We start from the raw sequence: 22,026 nt of genomic DNA, 5'->3' as shown, positions 1-22,026 counted from the left end.
CACAGGTGGAAACTAAGAGCAAAAGGAGAGGCTCCTGCAAGGAGCCAGGGCCGGGAGTGCAGCCCCTTCAGCCTGGCTGTCTCTACTCCAGGCTCTCTGGGCATCCTGGAACAGCGGAACAAATGATATTCCCTGCCCTCGGACAAGTTAGTAATCACTTCCCACCAAAGCCTCGCTGGGGCTGGTCTGGGAGCTTGAGGAACCCATGGATGGTCCATTCCATCGCATGTCATCTGTAGGCAAGCTGGGCTCTCCTGCAGCCTCCTTAGGAAGCCTCTGCTCCCACCCCGTGCATCTGGGGAGCTGGACAGAGGGAGTTGAGAAGGAATCAGATGCAGCCTCTCAAACTCTGCTCCCCTTGTGTCCACAGAACAGCCTCGCACTGAGTCCGAGTGGGAGAACAGCTTCACCCTGAAAATGTTTCTTTTTCAGTTTGTGAATCTGAACAGCTCCACGTTTTACATCGCATTCTTCCTCGGAAGGTAAGAACCCATTCTCTCCACACCTCCCCCGGCCAGGGACAGAGCGCACAGAGGTCACTGACCAGGGTGACAGAGAGGCCAGCCTTTAGGGTGATTCTTATAAAGTGTATAAAGAGGAGAACAGTCTCCTCCTTTCCTTTCCCTTCCCATTCTGGGGAATGGTCTCCATCAAAGTCCCTTGTACCTTTTCTTGTTAAGGTGAGTAGAAGAAAATAGTTTGCACACGTGAAGTGTGAATGTAAAACTTGCAGGCTCCATCTGTACCTGAATCGGGCCTCTGGATCTCACACCTATAAGAGCAGGTGGCATCAGGGGGAGGACGGCAGGCAGCATGTCCCAGATCCCTGACCTCACAGAGGAGGGAAGGACATTCAGACAGGAAAGGGGGCTGACGTAGGATGCCGAAGGAGACTGGGCAGCTTCTGAATCCAGCAGTTCTGAGGATGTGGAACGTCCAGGTACCATGAACTTCATTACACCAGGAAGCGTGTCTGAGGAGACGAGAACCAGGGAAGAGCCGAGTATTGGGTTTTAGTGAAATGGATGAAAAGCCTCTCCGCAGTTTCCAGCTACTTCAGTGTGGAATGCTAGTCAAATAGTTTTGTTTTAAAAAATAAAAAACACGGCATTACTAATATTCAAAAAGATCTGATGTGTTTAAACCCAACCTGCTGCTTACACCACAGCCCCTTGATATTCAGCAGAAAATGTTAAAAGCCACAGCAGGCATCGAGGACTGGCCTCTGTGTTCAGGAGCCAGACAGAAAGGCCAGGAGAGAAATATCCCCCAGAGAATTCCAGAAGCTGCCATTATGCCAGTTCCAGAGAGTTTTCCTAATTCCCTGACACCTGTTCCTTACTGCACCGGTAATTTTCACTGGAGGATGTGCTAATCTGAATATAATATTCACTGAAGGCTACAGGATGCTAATGGTTTGTTTTTCTGTGTGTGTTGAAGATTCACAGGACACCCAGGTGCCTACTTGAGGCTGATAAACAGGTGGAGACTAGAAGAGGTCTGTATTCTCCCATCATTCCTTGTTTCCTACAGACTTGGCGTTAAACAGGCTTAGGGCAACTTTGTGCAGATTAGAAACCAGACAGCCTTTCTTCCTGACCATTGATTCTTGAATTTCTGTGTTTGCTTACCTCGCAGTGCCACCCTAGTGGATGCCTTATTGATCTCTGTATGCAAATGGGTATTATAATGGTGCTAAAGCAGACCTGGAATAATTTCATGGAACTTGGCTACCCGTAAGTACCTTAGATATCTATACTTAGGAGGCAGCATGTCTCATTGGCTTTTCTAGGTGTGGCAAGTACGATAAGCAATGCAGACTCAGCAGTTAAGCCCGTGTGTGTGTGTGTGTGTGTGTGTGTGTGTGTGTGTGTGTGTGTGTGTGTGTGTGTGTGTACCTGGAGCTAAGTCTTCATGCTTAGATATTCAAAGACAAATCATGAAAATAATAAACATTGGCTCTTTTGGAAGATTTAGCACAGATCGCATAAACAAAAGTGAATATTCTTTAAGAAGTCTCTGTGGGCCCCTAAATAATTGGATACCTGCTTCCAAGCTGCTTTATATGATGATGACACATTAACGAGGTCTTTACTCCCCAACCCCTGCAATAAATCAGAAATGGTAATTTCTTTAAACTTCCTTAAATTCAACTGTACAGGAAAGGAACTTATGGAAAGAAGACCTAAAAAAATGATTCAAAAAAGAAACTGGAGTATTTCTAAGTAAGCCTATCCTAACCAGTAAAAACATCATTATCTGATGATAACAGTTTATGTCGATGGCAATGGGCAAAAACTTGCATCACCTTTGTAAGGATGACCTTGAATTTGGCTGTGTCTGCTCAGTTCTGGTCAGTTAAGTTTTAAAGGGACATAAATCAGCAGCACTTCTATTTCTTCTTTAATTCTACACCTACAGGTTTCCAGGTCAGCTCAAGTGTCTCCATAGAGAATTCCAGGTTTCAGGGAAGACCACTCAGCCAGAACAATTAACTGGAACTCGGTTCACTTCGAAAAGTCATCTCTTAGCTCCCCGTCAGAACCACTGCCAGTAATTTTCTCTTCTTAGATTTATTTTTAGAAAACTTCTTCCAAGTGTTGATGTTTTCTATAAAACTTAAAAAAAAACAAAGCATAAAATTTTAAAATTAGAAGCATTATATTCTCTTTTAAAGTATCATCCATAACTTCTCAAAATGTCGTAGACATCAAAGGGAACTATATTTATCTTCTACTAATATGGACATAAAGCAAAATTGTGAAGTAGACAGAATTGTCTTTGATACCCATCCCCTTATTTAGTTTATTTCACATTTGTTTTTGCTTTGGCATCACTACTCTCAGATACCCCTCAGCTTTCTCCTTGCCCCCTACAGCACACAAACCTGACCCCCCCACACCCCAATTTCTTCAACCCTGTTCCGTAGCATAAGATGCACTTCTGAACACTGCCGAGGATTAATGTACTAACCTCACCAGTGTGAGATGCATTTTATTGGGAATCAGAGCCTCTGTCAAACTCAACCCAAAAGCAGGCAGATCCAGTTGTGGACCTGCGGGCTTCTGTATGCCAGGAGAGGAGGAAACCTTTGTGGGTTTTCAGACCTTCTAGGGCCCTCGAGTCAGAGTATGCAGGTCAGCACCCCATGGTAAGACTGCTCACGGGTCCTCAACTAAGCCAGCTAGGCTAAACCATCTTCTTCTCAGAGGCCTGCGGGTTGCCTTTGTACTGGAGGATCAGGTTATCAACGTTCTCAGTCCTCTACCCAACCCTCCGAGGCAACACTGGACGAGAGACAGTTTCGTGAATGATTAAAATAAGTTCATCAGTCATTCTGTTCACCTGCAAGTACAAATGCTTGAAGTGTAGCCTCCATTGTTATTTCCCTTCTAATCCAAGGCTTCATTTCCTTGCCAGCGTGTCCTAAATTTTTTAAACTATTGTTCTATATTCTAACTCTATTTCTTATTACTTAAGTCTTATGAACAGCTATATACATATATATTTTTTTAAATAAATTGATCTTGTTGTGCAGGTTAATTCAGAATTGGTGGACTAGAAGGAAAGTACGACAAGAGCATGGACCTGAAAGGAAAATAAGTTTCCCACAGTGGGAAAAGGACTACAACCTTCAACCGATGAATGCCTACGGACTTTTCGACGAATACTTAGAAATGAGTATGAAAATAGCCTATTTTATCTGATTTTTAAAAATGTTATTGAAGTATAGTTAATTTACAATGTTGTGTTAATTTCTGCTGTACAGCAGAATGACTCAGTTATAATTCTTTTCATATTCTTTTCCATTATGGTTTATCGTAGGATATTGAATATAGTTCCCTGTGCTATAGAGTAGGACCTTGTTGTCTGTTTTATCCTATTAATTATAAATGTAAGTTCTAGCTACATTTAACTAGACATACACCGTTATCGTCGAGGCTAGCAGTATGGGGGGATTCTTGAGCTAAATGCAGAGGAAGGGTGTTCTTGCTTTAAGAAGCTTTATTGACAGAAATAGTGCCAAGTCACTTCACATTCTTCATGACATTGTGTCCTGTCCCTTGTAATAAATCACCAGAAAAAAATAAGCTGAAAACTTGGTGAACCAAAGAAAAAGGAGCGATCACTCATGGTGTGATTGATTCATTCATTCAGCAGACATGGTTTTTTTTTATTGAAGTATAGTTCATTTACAATGTTGTGTTAGTTTCAGGTGTATGGCAAAGTGATTCAGTTATACATATATACATAAAAGAATATAAACATTCTTTTTCATATTCCTTTCTATTATAGTTTATTATAAGATATTTAATATAGTTCCCTGTGCTATACAGTAGGACCTTGTTATTTATCTATTTTATATATAGTAGTTTGTATCCAGCAGACATCTTTTGAGCCATGTTATGTCCAGGCAGACATTATGTTTGGCACTAGAGATACAAGAAGGAATCAGGCACAGTCCCAGCTCTGAAAGAGTGCACAGTGAGGGAAAGTCAGAGATACAAAAGGTAAGTGCAATAAAGTGGCCTAGATGCTGCAGTATGAGTCAGTAGGGCGTAGACGGGGGACAGTCATTTCCCTTGAGGGGGTGGCAGGAAGCTGGGAATGCGTAAGCTATGCTACACTTATATTGAAGGAATCTGATTTCTCTATAATCAAATCCAAGTTACTTACTTTAGCATGTATCTGAGAGCATGAGCTTTAGAAACAGATTACCTGAGTTCAAATCCCAGCCCCTCACTTATTAACTGTGAAACCTTGGGCAATTACTTAATCTCTTTGTCTCACTTTCCTCTTCTTTATAATGGGAATAGAAAAAGTAACCACTTCAGAGCACTTCTATGTGGATTAAATAAATTAACACATGGAAAGGGCTTAGAACAATGCCTGGCTCGTAGTATGTACTTGATATATGTCATCCTTGTCATTATTATTATTTTTCTATTCTTATCTTCCAGGGGAGAAAAGCGTAACAAAATCCCTTAGCAGATACACTGAGTGTGGATAGCTTTTCTCTTTTTTTCTAATTATGTTTAAGCTCTGTAACATTGGGGTGAAAGTGGGGGTAGGGATGGGCAAGATACATTACTTCTGAAAGAAGTTCTGGGCAAATCTGAAAATTAAAGCAGTAGTAGAGTTGATACTTAATGTTTCTTAGATCGCTTATGTCCTGAGTACCTACCAATGTTTTTAGAGTTTCAATTATAGAATGGCAGAATGATATAACTTGGAGAAGAAATCAATTTGGGCAGTAATAATAACACTTAATAACGGGAATTCATTAAGTGAACTAAGCACTTGGAGGTCTCTTAATGGATTCTCCTCCCATAAAGAAGGAAATGAACAATAATGTTGGTATATAGAGTGCATGAAAAGAACTGGTAGTGCTCCAAATACTCCAGTATCTTTGCAGCAAGAAACACATCTCAGAAGCAGCATTTCAAGCAGACCAGTGAATTCTAACTGCTTGCTTCTGCTCTTGTTGTTTTTGTTATTTTCTTAATGACTTTCCTGCTTTGTTGTATTTTTTAAATGTATTCATTGAAGTAGAATATATAGTGAGAAAAGCATATAAATCAAAAGTGTACAGATCAATAAATATTCACAAATTTATGCACAAATGTAACCAAACTGTGTAGGTGAGGGGTTAACACACTACTGCCCTCAGACCCAAAGCCAGTCCACTGCCTGGCTTTGTAAATAACATTCTATTGAAACACAGCAATACCCGTTTATTTATACATTATCTATAGTTTTTTAATTTAATTTTTATTTTATATTACAGTTGATTTACAATGTTGTGCTAGTTTCGGGTGTACAGCAAAGTGGTTCAGTTATACGTATACATATATCCATTCTTTTTCAGATTCTTTTCCCACATAGATTATTACAGAATACTGAGTAGAGTTCCCTGTGCTATACAGTAGGTCCTTGTTGATTATCTATTTCATATATAGTACTGTGTATATGTGAATCCCAAACTCCTAATTTATCCCTCCTTCCCACCTTTCCCCTTTGGTAACCATAAGTTTGTTTTTGAAGTCTGTGAGTCTCTTTCTGTTTAGGAAATAAGTTCATTTGTATCATGTTTTTAGATTCCACTTGTGATATCATATAGCACTTGTCTTTCTCTGACTTATTTCACTAAGCACAATATTCTCTGGGTCCATCATGTTGCTGCAGGTGGCATTATTTCATTCTCTTTTATGGCCGAGTAATATTCCATTGTATATATGTACCACATCTTCTTTATCCATTCCTCTGTTGATGGACATTTAGGTTGCTTCCATGTCTTGGCCATTGTATATAGTGCTGCAGTGAACATTGGGGTGCACGTATCTTTTTGAATTATGGTTTTCTCCAGATATGCCCAGGATTGCTGGGTCGTATGGTAGTTCTATTTTTAGTTTTTTAAGGAACCTCCATACTGTTCTCCATAGTGGCTGTACCAATTTACATTCCCACCAACTGTGTGTAGGAGGGTTCCCTTCTCTCCACACCTTCTCCAGCATTTATTGTTTGTAGACTATTTGATGACAGTCATTCTGACCAGTGTGAGGTGATTCCTCATTGTAGTTTTGATCTGCATTTCTCTAATAAATAGCGATGTTGAGAGTCTTTTCATGTGCCTGTTGGCCATCTGTATGTCTTCTTTGGAGAAATGTCTATTTAGATCTTCTGCCCATTTTTGGACTGGGTTGTGTTTTTTGTTTTGATATTCAGTTCCATGAGCTATTTGTATATTTTGGCAACTAATCCCTTGTAGGTCACTTTGTTTGCAAATATTTTCTCCCATTAAGGGTTGTCTTTTCATTTTGTTTATGGTTTCCTGTGCTGTGCAAAAGCTTTTAAGTTTAATTAGGTCCCATTTGTTTATTTTTGTTTTTATTTTCATTACTGTAAGTCAGGGAGCCTGAATCCTCCAGCTCCATTTTCTTTTCTCAGGATTGCTTTGGCTATTCAGGGTCTTTTGTGTTTCCATACACATTTAAAATATTTTTGTTCTACTTCTGTGAAAAATGCCACTGGTAATTTAATAAGGATTGAATTGAATCTGTAGGTTGCCTTGTATAGTATAGTCATTTTGACAATATTGATTCTTCCAGTCCAAGAACATGGTATATCATTTTTCCATCTGTTTGTGTCATCTTCATTTTCTTTCATCAGCATCCTATAGTTTTCAGAGTACAGGTCTTTTGCCTCCTTAGGTAGGTTTATTCCTAGGTATTTTATTCTTTTTGATGTGATGATAAATGGGATTGTTTCCTTAATTTCTCTTTCTGATCTTTCACTGTTAGTGTATAGAAATGCAACAGATTTCTGTGTATTAACTTTGTATCCTGCAACCTTACCAAATTCATTGATGAGGTCTAGTACTATTCTGGAAGCATCTTTAGGATTAGTATCATGTCATCTGCAAACAGTGATAGTTTTACTTCTTCTTTTCCCATTTGGATTCCTTTTATTTCTTTTTCTTCTCTGATTGCCATTGTCTAGGACTTCCAAAACTATGTTGAATAAAAGTAGCGAGAGTGGACATCCTTGTCTTGTTCCTGATCTTAGAGGAAATGCTTTCAGCTCTTCACTGTTGAGTATGATGTTAGCTGTGGGTTTGTCATATATGGCCTTTATAATATTGAGGTACGTTCCCTCTATGCCCACTTTTTGGAGAGTTTTTATCATAAATGGGTGTTGAATTTTGTCCAAAGCTTTTTCTGCATCTACTGAGATGATCATATGGTTTTTATTCTTCAGTTTGTCAATGTGGTGTATCACACTGACCGATTTGCTCAGGATGACTTTAGGCAGCCTGTCTGCTGATGGGTGGGGCTGTGTGTGTTCCCACCCTGCTGGTTGGTTGTTTGGCCTGAGGCATCCCAGCACTGGAGCCTGCAGGCTGTTGGGTGGGGCCAGGTCTCAGGTGCCAAAAAGCATCTGCCACCAGTGTCCTTGCCCCCAAAGTGAGCCACAGCTGACCCCCGCTTCCCCAGGAGAACCTCCAAGACCCGCAGGTAGGTCTGGCCCAGGCTCGTATGGAGTCACTGCATTGCCCTGGGTCTTAGTGCACGTGAAACATTGTGTGCACCCTCCAAGAGTGGAGTCCCTGTTTCCCCCACTCCTGTGGAGCTCCTTCACTCAAGCCCTGCTGGCTTTCAAAGTCAAATGCTCTCGGGCTCCTCCTTCTGATGCCAGACCCCTAGGCTGCAGAGCTTGACATAGGGCTCACTCCTATGGAAGAACCCCTGCGATATAATTATTTTCCAGTTTGTGGGTCGCCCACCCAGCAGGTATGGGATTTGATTATATCATGAAAGTGCCCCTCCTACAGTCTGGTTGTGGCTTCTTTATCTTTGGGTGTAGAATACCTTTTTTGGTGGTACTGTGTCTTTTTTGTTGATGGTTGTTCAGCAGTTAGCTGTGATTTTGGTGTCTTCATGAGAGGAGGTAAGCTCAAGTCCTTCTACTCTGCCATCTCGTCTCCAGGCCTCTACATATTATCTGTAGTTACTTTTGCACTATAGCAGCAGAGCTGATTAGTTGTGACAGAGACTTTATGGCCCACAAAGCCTGGAATATTTACTATCTGGCTCTTTACAGAAAATGTTTGTCATCCTGTGAGCTACATCAAGAAATAGGATATTATCAGTATCAAAGAAGGCTCCCTTGTTTCCTCTCCCAGTTATAACACCCTCCCCAACCACTTTCCTGACTTCTAATTTTGCCTTTTTTTTTAAATCTCTATAGAAATGGAATTATACATTTTCTTTTGTAAATGGCTTATTCCATTCAATAACATATTTATAAGATACTTCCATTTGCTACAGGTAAAATTTCATTTTCATTTTTGTATAGTATTCGTAGAATGTGTACCTGAAGCAAAATTATGAAACAAGTGAGTTTGTCTTTGATACCCACCTCCACCTTTCCTTAGTCACATGTAGTTTTTTTTTCATTTCCAATCCCAGATACTTTCCATTCCATCTTTCTCCCCTTCCCCCACCAATCCCTCAATCCTTTCCCATATCATGAAATGGACTTCTGAGCACTGCTAAAATGAGCTAGATAGTTGCATTTTAGTAAGAATCAAAGCCTCTGTCAAACTTGAGTCAAAAAAAAAAAAAGAGGCAAACTTACTTGTGGATGTGCAGGCATCAGTGTGCCAGTGGATGAACTAGTTTGTGAGTCTGCAGATCTTCTAGACCCCTGAAAACTGGAATTCACCACTATTTACCCATCCATTCTACTGGTGATGGATTTGTGAGTTGTTTCTAGGTTTGGGTTCTTACAAACGATATTGCTATGAACATTTTGGTACATGGGTTTTGGTTAACATTTGTATGTATTTCTGTTGGGAATTTATGCAAGAGTGGGGTTACCAGTGGAGTGGCCATGATAATGTACGCGTTTGTGGCTCTTCAGTAGACACCTGCAAACAGTTTTCAAAACTCCAACTAGCCATATAAGAGCTTCGGTTATTCCACATACTCACTAAAACTTGTTAGTGTCCGTCTTTTTAAATTTTGGGCATTCTGGTTCGTATGCAGTAGTACCTCATCATTGTTTTAATTTGAAATTTCATGGCAACTTAAAATGCTGAATACCTTTTCATATGCTTCTGGTCATTTGGGTATCCTCTTTCGTGAATTCCCATTCAGGCCCATGAGTCTGTTCTGTTTCTCTTTCTTAGTGATTTTAGAAGTTATTTATATATTCTGGATATGAATGTTTTGTTAGCTGGACCTGGAATATCTTTTGTAGGAAAGTTTCTAATTATAGATTTAATTTCGTTAATAGATATATGACTATTCAGATTTTCTATTTCTTCAAGTAACCATTTCAGTAGTCTGTGGTTTAGTTGTGTTTTTCAAGAAACTCATCTGTTTCATCTGAATTTTCACATTTAGTGGAATAAAGTTGTTTATAATACTCTTAGAAACTTTTAATGTACATAAGGTCTGTAGTGATGTTCTCGTTTTCATTTATACTTTCATAGTTTGTGCTTTTTGCTTTTTTCCTTTAACAATCTGGCTAGAGGTTTATTAATTTTTTCATTTATTTCTGCTCTTATTCCCTGCCTATTCTTTCTTTGGGCCTAATTTTCTCTTTTCCAAACATCTTCAGATGGAAGCTTAAATAACTAATTTTCTACTTTTCTTCTTTTTCTAATCTAGGCATTTAGAATTATGATTTTCTCTATGAATACTGCTTCATAGCTGTAGTCTATAAGTTTTGAGATGCTATATTTTCATCATCAAGGCATTTGCTAATTGCCATTGTAGTTTTTTTTTAACCTATGGGGTTTTTTTTTAGAAATGTGTTGCTTAATATCAAAATATTTGAGGATTTTCTAGCTATCCCTCTGTCATTGGCTTCTTACAGTTTTTTTTTTTTTTCCTTGTAGTTGATTTCTAATCTCATAGTGTTGTGGTAAGAAAAGATGCTTGATATGATTTCAGTTTTCTTTAATTTACCAAGGCTTGCTTTATGGCCCAGCATGTGATCTATCCTGGAGAGTGTTCCATGTACACTTAAAAATGTGTATTCTGCTGCTTTCAGATAAAATGCTCTATAAATATCAATTAAGTCCATCTGGTCTAATATGTCATTTAAGGCCTGTGTTTCCTTATTCAGTTTCTGTCTGGATGATCTGTCCATTGATGTAAGTGGGGTGTTAAAGTCCCCCACTGTTACTGTGTTACTGTCCATTTCTCCTTTTATGGCTATTGGCATTTGCCTTATGCTCCTCTGTTGAGCACATGTATACAATTGTTATATCTTCTTCTTGGATTGATCCCTTGATCATTATGTAGTGTCCTTCTTTGTCTCTTATAGCAGTCTTTATTTTAAAGTCTAATTTGTCTGGTATGAGTATTGCTACTCCAGCTTTCTTTTGATTAACATTTGCATGTAATACCTTTTTCCATCCTCTTAGTTTCAGTCTATATGTGTCCATAGATCTGAATTGGGTCTCTTGTAGACAGCATATATATAGGTCTTGTTTTTGAATCCAGCCAGCCAGTCTATGTCTTTTGTTTGGTGCATTTAATCCATTTGCATTTAAGGTAGCTACCAATATGTATGTTCTTACTGCCATTTTGTTAATTGTTTTGGATTTGTTTTTGTAGGTCTTTTCTCTTCCCTTCCTCTTTTGTTTTCTTCTCTTGTGGTTTGATGACTATCTATCTTTAGTGTTGTGTTTGTAATGCTTTTTCTTTTTTGTGTGTGTGTCTATTGAAGATTTTCAGTTTGCGGTTTCCATGAGGTTTTGATATAGCAGTCTATATATATATAGAAGATTGTTTTAAGTTTCTGGTCTGTACATTTCAAATGCATTTCCAATATCCTGCATCTGTACACTCCTCTTCTCACAGCTGCTGGGGTTTTTTTTTTTTTTTTTTTGCGGTACACGGGGCTGTCACTGTTGTGGCCTCTCCCATTGCAGAGCACAGGCTCTGGAAGCGCAGGCTCAGCAGCCATGGCTCAGGGGCCCAGCTGCTCCGCGGCATGTGGGATCTTCCCAGATCAGGGCACGAACCCGTGTCCCCTGCATCGGCAGGCGGACTCTCAACCACTGCGCCACCAGGGAAGCCCCACAGTTGCTGGTTTTGATATCTTATTTGTGTTTAGATGGTTTCCTACCTTTACTGTATGTTTCCCTTTACTGGTGAGCTTTCCCATTTGTAATTTTCTTGTTTCTAGTTGCAGCCTTTTCTTTCCACCTAGAGAAATTCCTTTAGCATTTGTTGTAAAGCTGGGTTGGTGGTGCTGAATTCTCTTGGCTTTTGCTTGCCTGTAAAGCTTTTGATTTCTCTGTCAAATCTGAACGAGAGCCTTGCTGGGTAGAGTACTCTTGGTTGTAGGTTCTTCCCTTTCATCACTTGAAATATATCATGCCACTCCCTTCTGGCCTGCACAGTTTTTGCTGCGAAATCAGCTGATAACCTTATGGGGATTCCCTTGTTGCCTTTAATATTTTCTCTTTGTCTTTAATTTTTGTCAGTTTGATTACTGTGTGCATGTTCCCCCTTGGTTTTATCCTGTATGGGCCTCTCTGCACTTCCTGGACTTGCGTGACTGTTTCCTTTCCCCTGTTAGGACGTTTTCAGCTATTATCTCTTCAAACATTTTCTCAGGCCCTTTCTCTCTCTTCTCCTTCTGGGACCCCTATTATGTGAATGTTGGTGCATTCAATGTTGTCCCAGAGGTCTCTTAGACTGTCTTCATTTCTTTTCACTCATTTTTCTTTATTCTGCTCCATGGCAGTGATTTCCACCATTCTGTCTTCCAGCTCACTTATCTGTTCTTTTGCCTTACTTATTTCTGCTGTTGATTCCTTCTAGTGTATTTTTCATTTCAGTTATTGTATTGTTCAACTCTGTTTGCTCTTTATAGCCTCTAGCTCTTTGTTAAATTTCTTGCATCTTCTCGGTCTATGCCTCCATTCTTTTTCTGAGATCTTGGATCACCTTTACTATCAATCATTACTCTGAATTCTTTTTTGGGTACATTGCCTATATCTCCACTTCACTTAGTTGTTCTTCTGGGGTTTTATCTTTTTCCTTCATCTGAAACATATTTCTTTGCTGTCTCATTTTGTCTGACTTTGTGTTTGTGGTCTTCATTCTGCAGGCTGCAGGATCATAGTTCCTTTTTTCTGGCATCTGTCTCCTGGTGGGTGAGACTGGTCTAAAAGGCTTATGCAGACTTCCTGGTGGGAGGGACTGGTCCCTGCCTACTAGTGGGTGGAGCTGGGTCTTGTCCCTCTGTTGGGCAGGGCCATGTCTAGGGGTGTGTTTAGAGGTGGCTGTGTGCTCAGGAAGACTTTAAGCAACCTGTCTGCTGATGGGGGGGTGCTGTGTTTCTGCCCTGTTGTTTGTTTAGCCTGAGGCATCTCAGCACTGGAGCCTACTGGCTGTTGGGTGGTCACCAGGTCTTGGTGACAAAATGGCAGCCTCCAGCAGAGCTCACGCCAATGAATACTCCTTGTTACCTCCACCACCAGTGTCCTTGTGGCTACAGTGAGCCACAGCCACCCCCACCACCCCAGGAGATCCTCCAAGACCAGCAGGTAGATCTGACCCAGGCGCCTATGAAGTCACTGCTTTTTTTTCTGGGTCCCAGTGCACACAAGACCTTCTGTGCACCCTCCAAGAGTGGACTTTCTATTTCCCCTGAGGAGTTCCTGCAATCTAGCCCCACTGGCCTTCAAAGCCAAATGCTCTGGGGGCTCCTCCTCCTGATGCCAGACTCCCAGACTGGGGCGCCTGACTCGGGGCTTATAACTCTTACTCCTGTGGGAGAATCTCTGTGGTATAATTATTTTCCAGTTTGTGGGTCACTCACCTGGAGAGTATGGAATTTGATTGTATCATGAATGTACCCCTCCTACCTTCTTGTTGTGGCTTCTTTGTCTTCAGATGTAGAATATCTTTTTTCATAGGTTCCAGTCTTTTTTGTTGATGGTTTTTCAGCAGTTAGTTGTGATTTTGGTGGTTTCATGATAGGAGGCAAGCTCAAGTTCTTCTACTCCACCATCTTGTCTCCAACCAGCATCAAACTTTTTTCTTCTAATTCTGCTGTGGTCAAAGGATACTCTGTGTTATTTTAGGCTATTAATATATGTTGAGATTTGCTTTATGCCCTGCATATTTACTATTTAGATAAGTGCTTCAAGTGTGTTCTGCAGTTGTTGAGTATAATGTTGTCTATCAATTGGCAAGGTTGTTTAATTGTGTTGTTCAAATCTTATATGTCCTATTAAACTTTGTCTATTTTATCTATTAGTTACTAAGAAAAGGGTGTTAAGTTCACAGTCAACCTGGGAATTTTATGCTCCTTCTAGTTCTGTCAACTTTTACTTTATATATTTTGAAACTGTGTTGTTATGTGCAAACAATTTAGGATTATTCTAGCTTGCTTACTGTTGAGTTGAAATTTTGTTTTATTTAAAGCCATTCTTCATCTCTAATAATGTAATATTTTGAAGATGTGATGGGCAAGAGGCTAAGGAACTAACTGTAAAACCTCCCCAAGGACAGAACTGAGCCTCTTGTGGTCTTTCAGGGCCAAGATAAAGGCCCACCACGTTCTTAGTCACAGCCAGAGAGGTGGACTGAGCTTTACAAATTTACTGTACCCCATTACCAGCCTGGCTTAACTCGTGACCACATTGAAGTGATCCTCTCTTTCTTTAGCTGCCTAAGCTCAACATGAGGAACCTTTTCTGCTGGAAAAGAACACTGAGAGCAGAGATTAATAACTTGTTCTTAAAGGGCTAGTAGTAAATACTTTAGGCTTTGGGGGGCCAAGAGGCAAGATTGAGGCTATTATATTTTAAATGGTTGTATAAGTATTTATATAACTACTTAAAATGTAAAAACCATTCTTAGCTCACAGGTGGGTTTAAAAAAGAACAGAAACAAAGCAGAGAGCTATTCAGATTTGGTCTTCAGGCTGTAGTTTGCTGACCCTTGATCTAGAGCTTCTATATGTCTGGCATACAATAAAAGTTACTAGGCTTATAACCTATTGAAAGAAGCAAAGTAAGTATAAATTCTTAACTGGGGAAGGTGTCTGTTACTTCAAATGTGAAAGCAGAAGTGCATATGGTCAAACACTGAAAAATCAAGGAAATAGAGTGTTTCGTAAAGAAAATAATGTTGCACTCAAAGTGATAAAGAATTCAAAATAGGTGTTATGAAGAAATTCATTGAGCTACAAGAAAACACGGGAAGGGAATTCAGTGAACTCAGGAATAAAATTAATGAACAGAAGGAGTTCTTTACCAAAGAGATTGAAACTGTAAAAGAGACCAAACAAATGCTGGAGCTGAAGAATTCAATGAATGAGATGAAGAATGCAACAGAGATCACAGGTAATAAGACAGACCAGATGGAAGAAAGAATAAGTGATTTGGAGTATAGGAATATAGAAATTAGTCAGAAGAAGACAGAGAAATTAGATTTTTTAAAAATGAAGAAACCCTATTAGATTCGATCAGAGAGACAAATCTAAGAATAATTGGTGTGCCAGAAGAAAAAGAGAGAGAAGAGGCAGAGAGTTCATTTAAAAAATATTAACTGGGAACTTCCCAAACCTGGAGAAGAAATGGGACATACAAGTCCACAAAGCTACCAGGACACCCTATTACCTCAATGCAAAAAGACCTTCTCCAAGCACATTAATGAAACCATCACACATTATAATGAATATTAAAGGCAGCTAGGGGAAAAAAACTAACATTAGTCTGTCAGTGAAATTCTCAGCAGAAATTCTACAGCCCAGGAAAGAGTAGAATGACATATTCAAAGTGCTGAAAGATAAAAATTGACAGCCAAGAATACTTTATCCAGCAAAGTTATCCTTCAGCTATGAAGGAGAAATAAAGGCTTTCCCAAACAAAAGCTAAGGGAGTTCACCACCATTAGACTTGCCTTGCAAGAAATGTTGAAAGAAGTCCTTCAACCTGAGATGAAAAGACACTAATCAGTGACATAAAAGCATATGAAAATATACAACAATGATAAAGGTGAAAAATAAACAATCACAAAATGGTAACTCTGTATTAGAATGGTATATTAACTACTTAACTATACTATAAAGGTTAAAGGAAAAGATCATTAAAAATAACTATAGCTACTATAATCTGTTAACAAATGCACAGCATAGAAAGAGGTAAATTGTGACATCAAAAATGTAAAAGGGTGGAGCCTTTGTAGGCAAATGAAGATAAGTTGCTATCAGCATAAAATGGACTATTTTACCTATGAGATGTATGTAAGCTTATTAGTAACCTCAAAGCAAAAGTCTAGAGTTGATTCAACAAACGTACAAAAGGGATAGACTGAGTGTATCACCATGGAAAACCACCAACTTACAGAGGCAGGCAGAAACACAGGGGGAAAAGGAACAATAAAGATATAAAACAACCAGATAGTAAGTCATTACATATCAATAATCACTCTAAATGTAAATGTAAATGGATTGAACTCACCAATACAAAGGCACAGAATGGCTGGATGAATTAAAAAAACAAGACCCAACTCAGTCTCCCAAGGCAATAGAAATAGCAAAAATACACAAATGGGACCTATTCAAACTTACAAGCTTTTGCACAGCAAAGGAAACCATAAACAAAACAAAAAGACAACCTACGGACTGGGAGAAAATATTTGCAAATGATGTGACCGACAGGGGCTTAATTTCCAAAATATACAAACAGCTTGTACAACTCAATAACAAAGAAACAATAACCCAATCGAAAAATGGGCAGAAGACCTAAATAGACATTTCTCCAAAAAGGACATACAGATGGCCAAGAGGTACATGAAAAGATGCTCAAGGTTGCTAATTATTAGAGAATGCAAATCAAAACTACTATGAGGTACCACCTCACACTGGTCAGAATGGCCATCATCAAAAAGTCTACAAATAATAAATGTTGGAGAGGGTGTGGAGAAAAAGGAACCCTCCTTCTGTTGGTGGGAATGTAAATTGGTGCAGCCACTATGGAAGACAATATGGAAGTTCCTCAAAAAACTAGAGTTGCCATATGATCCAGCAATCCCACTCCTGGGCATATAATGGGACAAAATTATAATTCAAAAAGATTCATGCACCCCTATGTTCATAGCAGCACTATCCATAATATCCAAGACATGGAAACAACCTAAATGTCCACTGACAGATGCCTGGATAAAGAAGATGTGGTACATACACACAATGAAATACTACTCAGCCATAAAAAAAGAATGAAATAATACCATTTTCAGCAACACGGATGGACCTAGAGATTATCATAATAACTGAAGTAAGACAGAAAGAGAAAGACAAATACCATATGATATCATTTATATGTGGAATCCAAAATATGACACAAATGAACTTATCTACGAAACAGAAACACACTTGTGGTTGCCAAGGGGTATGGGGTTGGGGGAGGGATGGATTGGGAGTTTGGGATTAGCAGATGCAAACTATTATATATAGAATGGATAAACAACAAGGTCCTACTGTATAGCACAGGGAACTATATTCAATATCCTGAGATAAACCATAATGGAAAAGAATATGAAAAAGAATGTATATATATATGTATAACTGAATCACTTTGCTGTACACAGAAATTAACACAAACTGTAGACCAGTTATACTTCAATAAAATAAAATTTTGAAAAAAGACCCAACTATATGCTGCCTTTCAGAGACACATTTCAGATCTAAAGACAAACATAATCTCAAAGTCAAGGAATGGAAAAAGATATTTCAGGTAAGTGGAAACCAAAAGAAAGGGGAGGTACCCATACTTATATCAGACAAAAAAGGCTTCAAGCCAAAAACAGTAAGAAAGAAGAGACAAATAAGTTCATTATATAATAATAAATGAGGTCAATACACCAAGAAGATATAACAATCATAAATATATTTGCCCCCAATATCGGAGCACTTAAATATATTAAGCAAATACAGTTGACTCTTAAATATATTAGGCAAAAACAGTTGACCCTTGAACAACAGGTTCAAAGTGCACAAATTCACTTATATGTGGATTTTTTTCAATAAATACATACTGCAGTACAACATAATCTGTGGTTGACTGAATCCATGGATGTGTAGCCATGTGTAAATAAAGGGCCAACTGTAAAGTTATATGTGGATACTGTGCAGATGGTTGGGGCCCTAACCTCCATGTTGTTCAAAGGTCAACTATATTAACAGATCTCAAGGAGAAACAGACAACAATACAAAAATAGTAGGGGACTTCAGTGTCCTACTGTGAGTGACAAATAATCCACACAGAAAATTAACAAGCAAACATTGGAATTGAGGCATACTTTAAACCAAATGGACTAAACAGACATATAGAGAACATTCCATCCAATAGCAACAGAATACACATTCTTCTCAAATGCACATAGAACATTCTCTAGGATAGATCATATGATAGGATACAAAATAACTCTTAGCAAATATAAGACGATTGAAATCATACTATCTTTTCTGACCACAGTGGTATGAAACTAGAAATCTACCACAAGAAGAAAGCTGTAAAACGTAAAAACATGTGGAAACTAAACACATTTCTGAACAACCGACAGATCAAAGAAGAAATCAAAAGGGAAATTAAAAATTATCTCAAAACAAATGAAAATGGAAACACAACATATCAAAACTTATGGAATGCAGCAGAAACAGTTCTGAGAGGAAAGTTTATATAAATTAACGCATATATTAAGAAATTAGATCGCAAACACTCTAACTTTACACCTCAAGGAACTAGAAAAAGAAGAACAATTTAAGCCCAAAGTTAGCAGAAGGAAGGAAATAATAAAGATCAGAGTGGAAATAAATGAAATAGAGACCAGAAAAACAATAGAGAAGATCAATGAAACCAAGAGCTGGGTTTTTTGAAAAGATAAACATAATTGACAAAACTTTAACTACACTAAGAAAGAAGAGAGAACTCAAAATTAGAAATGAAAGAGGAGACATTACAACTGATACTACAGAAAAAAATAGGATAAGAAGCTATGAACAATTATATGCCAACAAATTAGATAACCTAGAAATGGATAAATTTCTAGAAACACACAACCTACCAAGACTGAATCAGCAAGAAATAGAAAATCTGAAAAGACCAATAATGAGGAAAGAGGTTGAATCAGTAATCAAAAGCCTCCCAACACAGAAAACCCTAGAACCAGACAGCTTCACTGGTGAATTTTCTAACAATTAAAGAAGAATTAATACCAATCCTTCTCAAATGCTTAAAAAAATTGAAGAGGAGGGAACACTTCCAAACTCATTCTGCAAAGCCAACATTACCCTAGTACCAAAACCAGATAAGGATACTATAAGAAAAGATAACTTTGGACCAATATCCCTGATTAATATAGATGCAAAAATTCTAAAAATATTAGCAAACTAAATTCAAGAACACATTAAAACAACTGTACACTACAACCAAATGGGATTTATCCCTGGAATGCAACATACACAAATTTTTAAGTGTAATATATCACATTAATAGAATAAAATATAGAAGGAACCAAGATGGCAGAGTAGAAGGACGTGCTCTCACTCCCTCTTGTGAGAACAACAGAATCACAACTAGCTGCTGGACAGTCATCAACAGGAAGACACTGGAACTCACCAAAAAAGATACCCCACATCCAAAGACAAAGGAGAAGCCACAATGAGACAGTAGAAGGGGTGCAATCACAGTAAAATCAAATCCCATAACTGGTGGGTGGGTGACTCACAGACTGGAGAACACCTGAAGTCCACCCACTGGAGTGAAGGTTCTGAGGCCCCACGTCAGGCTTCCCAACCTGGACTTCCAGCAACAGGAGGAGGAATTCCTAGAGAATCAGACTTTGAAGCCTAGTAGGAATTGATTGCAGGACTTTGACAGGACTGGGAGAAACAGAGAATCCACCCTTGGAGGGCATACACAAAGTACTGTGTACATCGGGACCCAGGGGAAGGAGCAGTGACCCCAGGGGAGACTGAACCAGACCTACCTGCTAGTGTTGGAGGGTCTCCTGCAGAGGCAGGGGGGAGGGGGCTGTGGCTCACCGTGGGGACAAGGACACTGGCAGCAAAAGTTCTGGGAAGTACTCCTTGGCGTGAGCTCTCCCAGAGTCTGTCATTAGCCCCACCAAAGAGCCCAAGTAGGCTCCAGTGTTGGGTTGCCTCAGGCCAAACAACCAACAGGGAGGGAACCCCACCCCACCCATCAACAGTCAAGTGGATTAAAGTTTTACTGAGCACTGCCCACCAGAGCAGCAGTCAGCTCTACCCACCACCAGTCCCTTCCATCAAGCCTCTTAGATAGCCTCATCCACCAGAGGGAAGACAGCAGAAGCAAGAAGAACTACAGTCCTGCAGCCTGTGGAACAAAACCCACATTCACAGAAAGACAAAGATGAAAAGGCAGAGGGCTATGTACCAGATGAAGGAACAAGATAAAACCCCAGAAAAACAACTAAATGAAGTGGAGATAGGCAACCTTCCAGAAAAAAAATTCAGAATAATGATAGAGAAGATGATACAGGACCTCGAAAAAGAATGGAGGCAAAGATTGAGAAGATGCAAGAAATGTTTAACAAAGACCTAGAAGAATTAAAGAACAAACAAACAGAGATGAACAATACAATAATTGAAATGAAAACTACACTACAAGGAATCAATAGCAGAATAACTGAGGCAGAAGAACGGATAAGTGACCTGGAAGACAGAATGGTGGAATTCACTGCTGCGGAACAGAATAAAGAAAAAAGAATGAAAAGAAATGAAGACAGCCTAAGAGACCTCTGGGACAACATTAAACGCAACAACATTCACATTATAGGGGTCTCAGAAGGAGAAGAGAGAGAGAAAGGACCAGAGAAAATATTTGAAGACATTATAGTCGAAACTTCCCTAACATGGAAAAGGAAATAGCCACCCAAGTCCAGGAAGCACAGCGAATCCCATACAGGATAAACCGCCAAGACACATAGTAATCAAATTGGCAAAAATTAAAGAAAAAGAAAAATTATTGAAAGCAGCAAGGTAAGAAAAGCAAATAACATACAAGGGAACTCCCATAAGGTTAACAGCTGATTTCTCAGCAGAAACTCTACAAGCCAGAAGGGACTGGCATGATATACTTAAAGTGATGAAAGGGAGTACCCTACAACCAAGATTACTCTACCCGGCAAGGATCTCATTCAGATTTGATGGAGAAATCAAAAGCTTTACAGACAAGCAAAAGCTAAGAGAATTCAGCACCACCAAACCAGCTCTACAACAAATGCTAAAGGAACTTCTCTAAGTGGGAAACACAAGAGAAGAAAAGGACCTACACAAACAAACCCATAACAATTAAGAAAATGGTAATAGGAACATACATATAGATAATTACCTTAAACGTGAATGGATTAAATGCTCCAACCAAAAGATACAGACTGGCTGAATGGATACAAAAACAAGACCCATATATATGCTGTCTACAAGAGACCCACTTCAGACCTAGGGACATATCCAGTCTGAAAGTGAGGGGATGGAAAAAGATATTCCATGCAAATGGAAATCAAAAGAAAGCTGGAGTAGCAATACTCATACCAGATGAAATAGACTTTAAAACAAAGAATGTTATAAAAGACAAGGAAGGACACTACATAATGATCAAGGGATCAATCCAAGAAGAAGATATAACAATTATATATGCACCCAACATAGGAGAGCACCTCAATACATAAGGCAACTGCTAACAGCTATGAAAGAGGAAATCAACAGTAACACAATAATAGTGGGGGATTTTAACACCTCACTTACACCAATGGACAGAGCATCCAAAATGAAAATAAATAAGGAAACAGAAGCTTTCAATGACACAACAGACCAGATAGATTTAATTGATATTTATAGGAAATTCCATCCAAAAACAGAAGATTACACTTTCTTCTCAATTGCGCATGGAACATCCTCCAGGATAGACCACATCTTGTGTCACACATCAAGCCTCAGTAAACTTAAGAAAACTGAAATCATATCAAGTATCTTTTCTGACCACAATGCTATGATATTAGAAATGAATTACAGGGAAAAAAATGTAAAAAGCACAAAGACATGGAGGATAAACAATACATTACTAAATAACCAAGAGATCACTAAAGAAATCAAAGAGGAAATCAAAAAATACCTAGAGACAAATGACAATGAAAACACGATGATCCCAAACCTGTGGGATGCAGCAAACTCAGTTCTAAGAGGGAAGTTTATAGCTATAAAAGCCTACCTCAAGAAACAAGAAAAATCTCAAGTAAACAATCTAACCTTACACCTAAAGGAACTAGAGAAAGAAGAACAAACAAAACCCAAAGTTACCAGAAGGAAAGAAATCATAAAGATCAGAGCAGAAATAAATGAAATAGAAACAAAGAAAACAATAGCAAAGATCAATAAAACTACAAGCTGGTTCTTTGAGAAGATAAACAAAATTGATAAACCATTAGCCAGACTCATCAAGAAAAAGAA

General features: G+C 38.9%; 1 protein-coding gene across 1 annotated transcript in view; it reads left to right on the top strand.

Moving 5' to 3' along the window:
* Positions 1 to 22,026, top strand: part of ANO4 (anoctamin 4) — a 440,366-nt gene that overhangs the window by 378,580 nt on the left and 39,760 nt on the right. Inside the window, exons 20-23 of the mRNA XM_073789215.1 lie at positions 371 to 482; positions 1,441 to 1,498; positions 1,639 to 1,736; positions 3,539 to 3,681. Of these exons, the coding sequence (XP_073645316.1) occupies positions 371 to 482; positions 1,441 to 1,498; positions 1,639 to 1,736; positions 3,539 to 3,681 (411 nt within the window). The remainder of the gene's footprint in view (positions 1 to 370; positions 483 to 1,440; positions 1,499 to 1,638; positions 1,737 to 3,538; positions 3,682 to 22,026) is intronic.

Source organism: Tursiops truncatus, chromosome 11, assembly GCF_011762595.2.
Source record: "Tursiops truncatus isolate mTurTru1 chromosome 11, mTurTru1.mat.Y, whole genome shotgun sequence".
Lineage (NCBI taxonomy): Eukaryota > Metazoa > Chordata > Mammalia > Artiodactyla > Delphinidae > Tursiops > Tursiops truncatus.
This window is presented reverse-complemented; position numbering and strand designations above follow the sequence as displayed.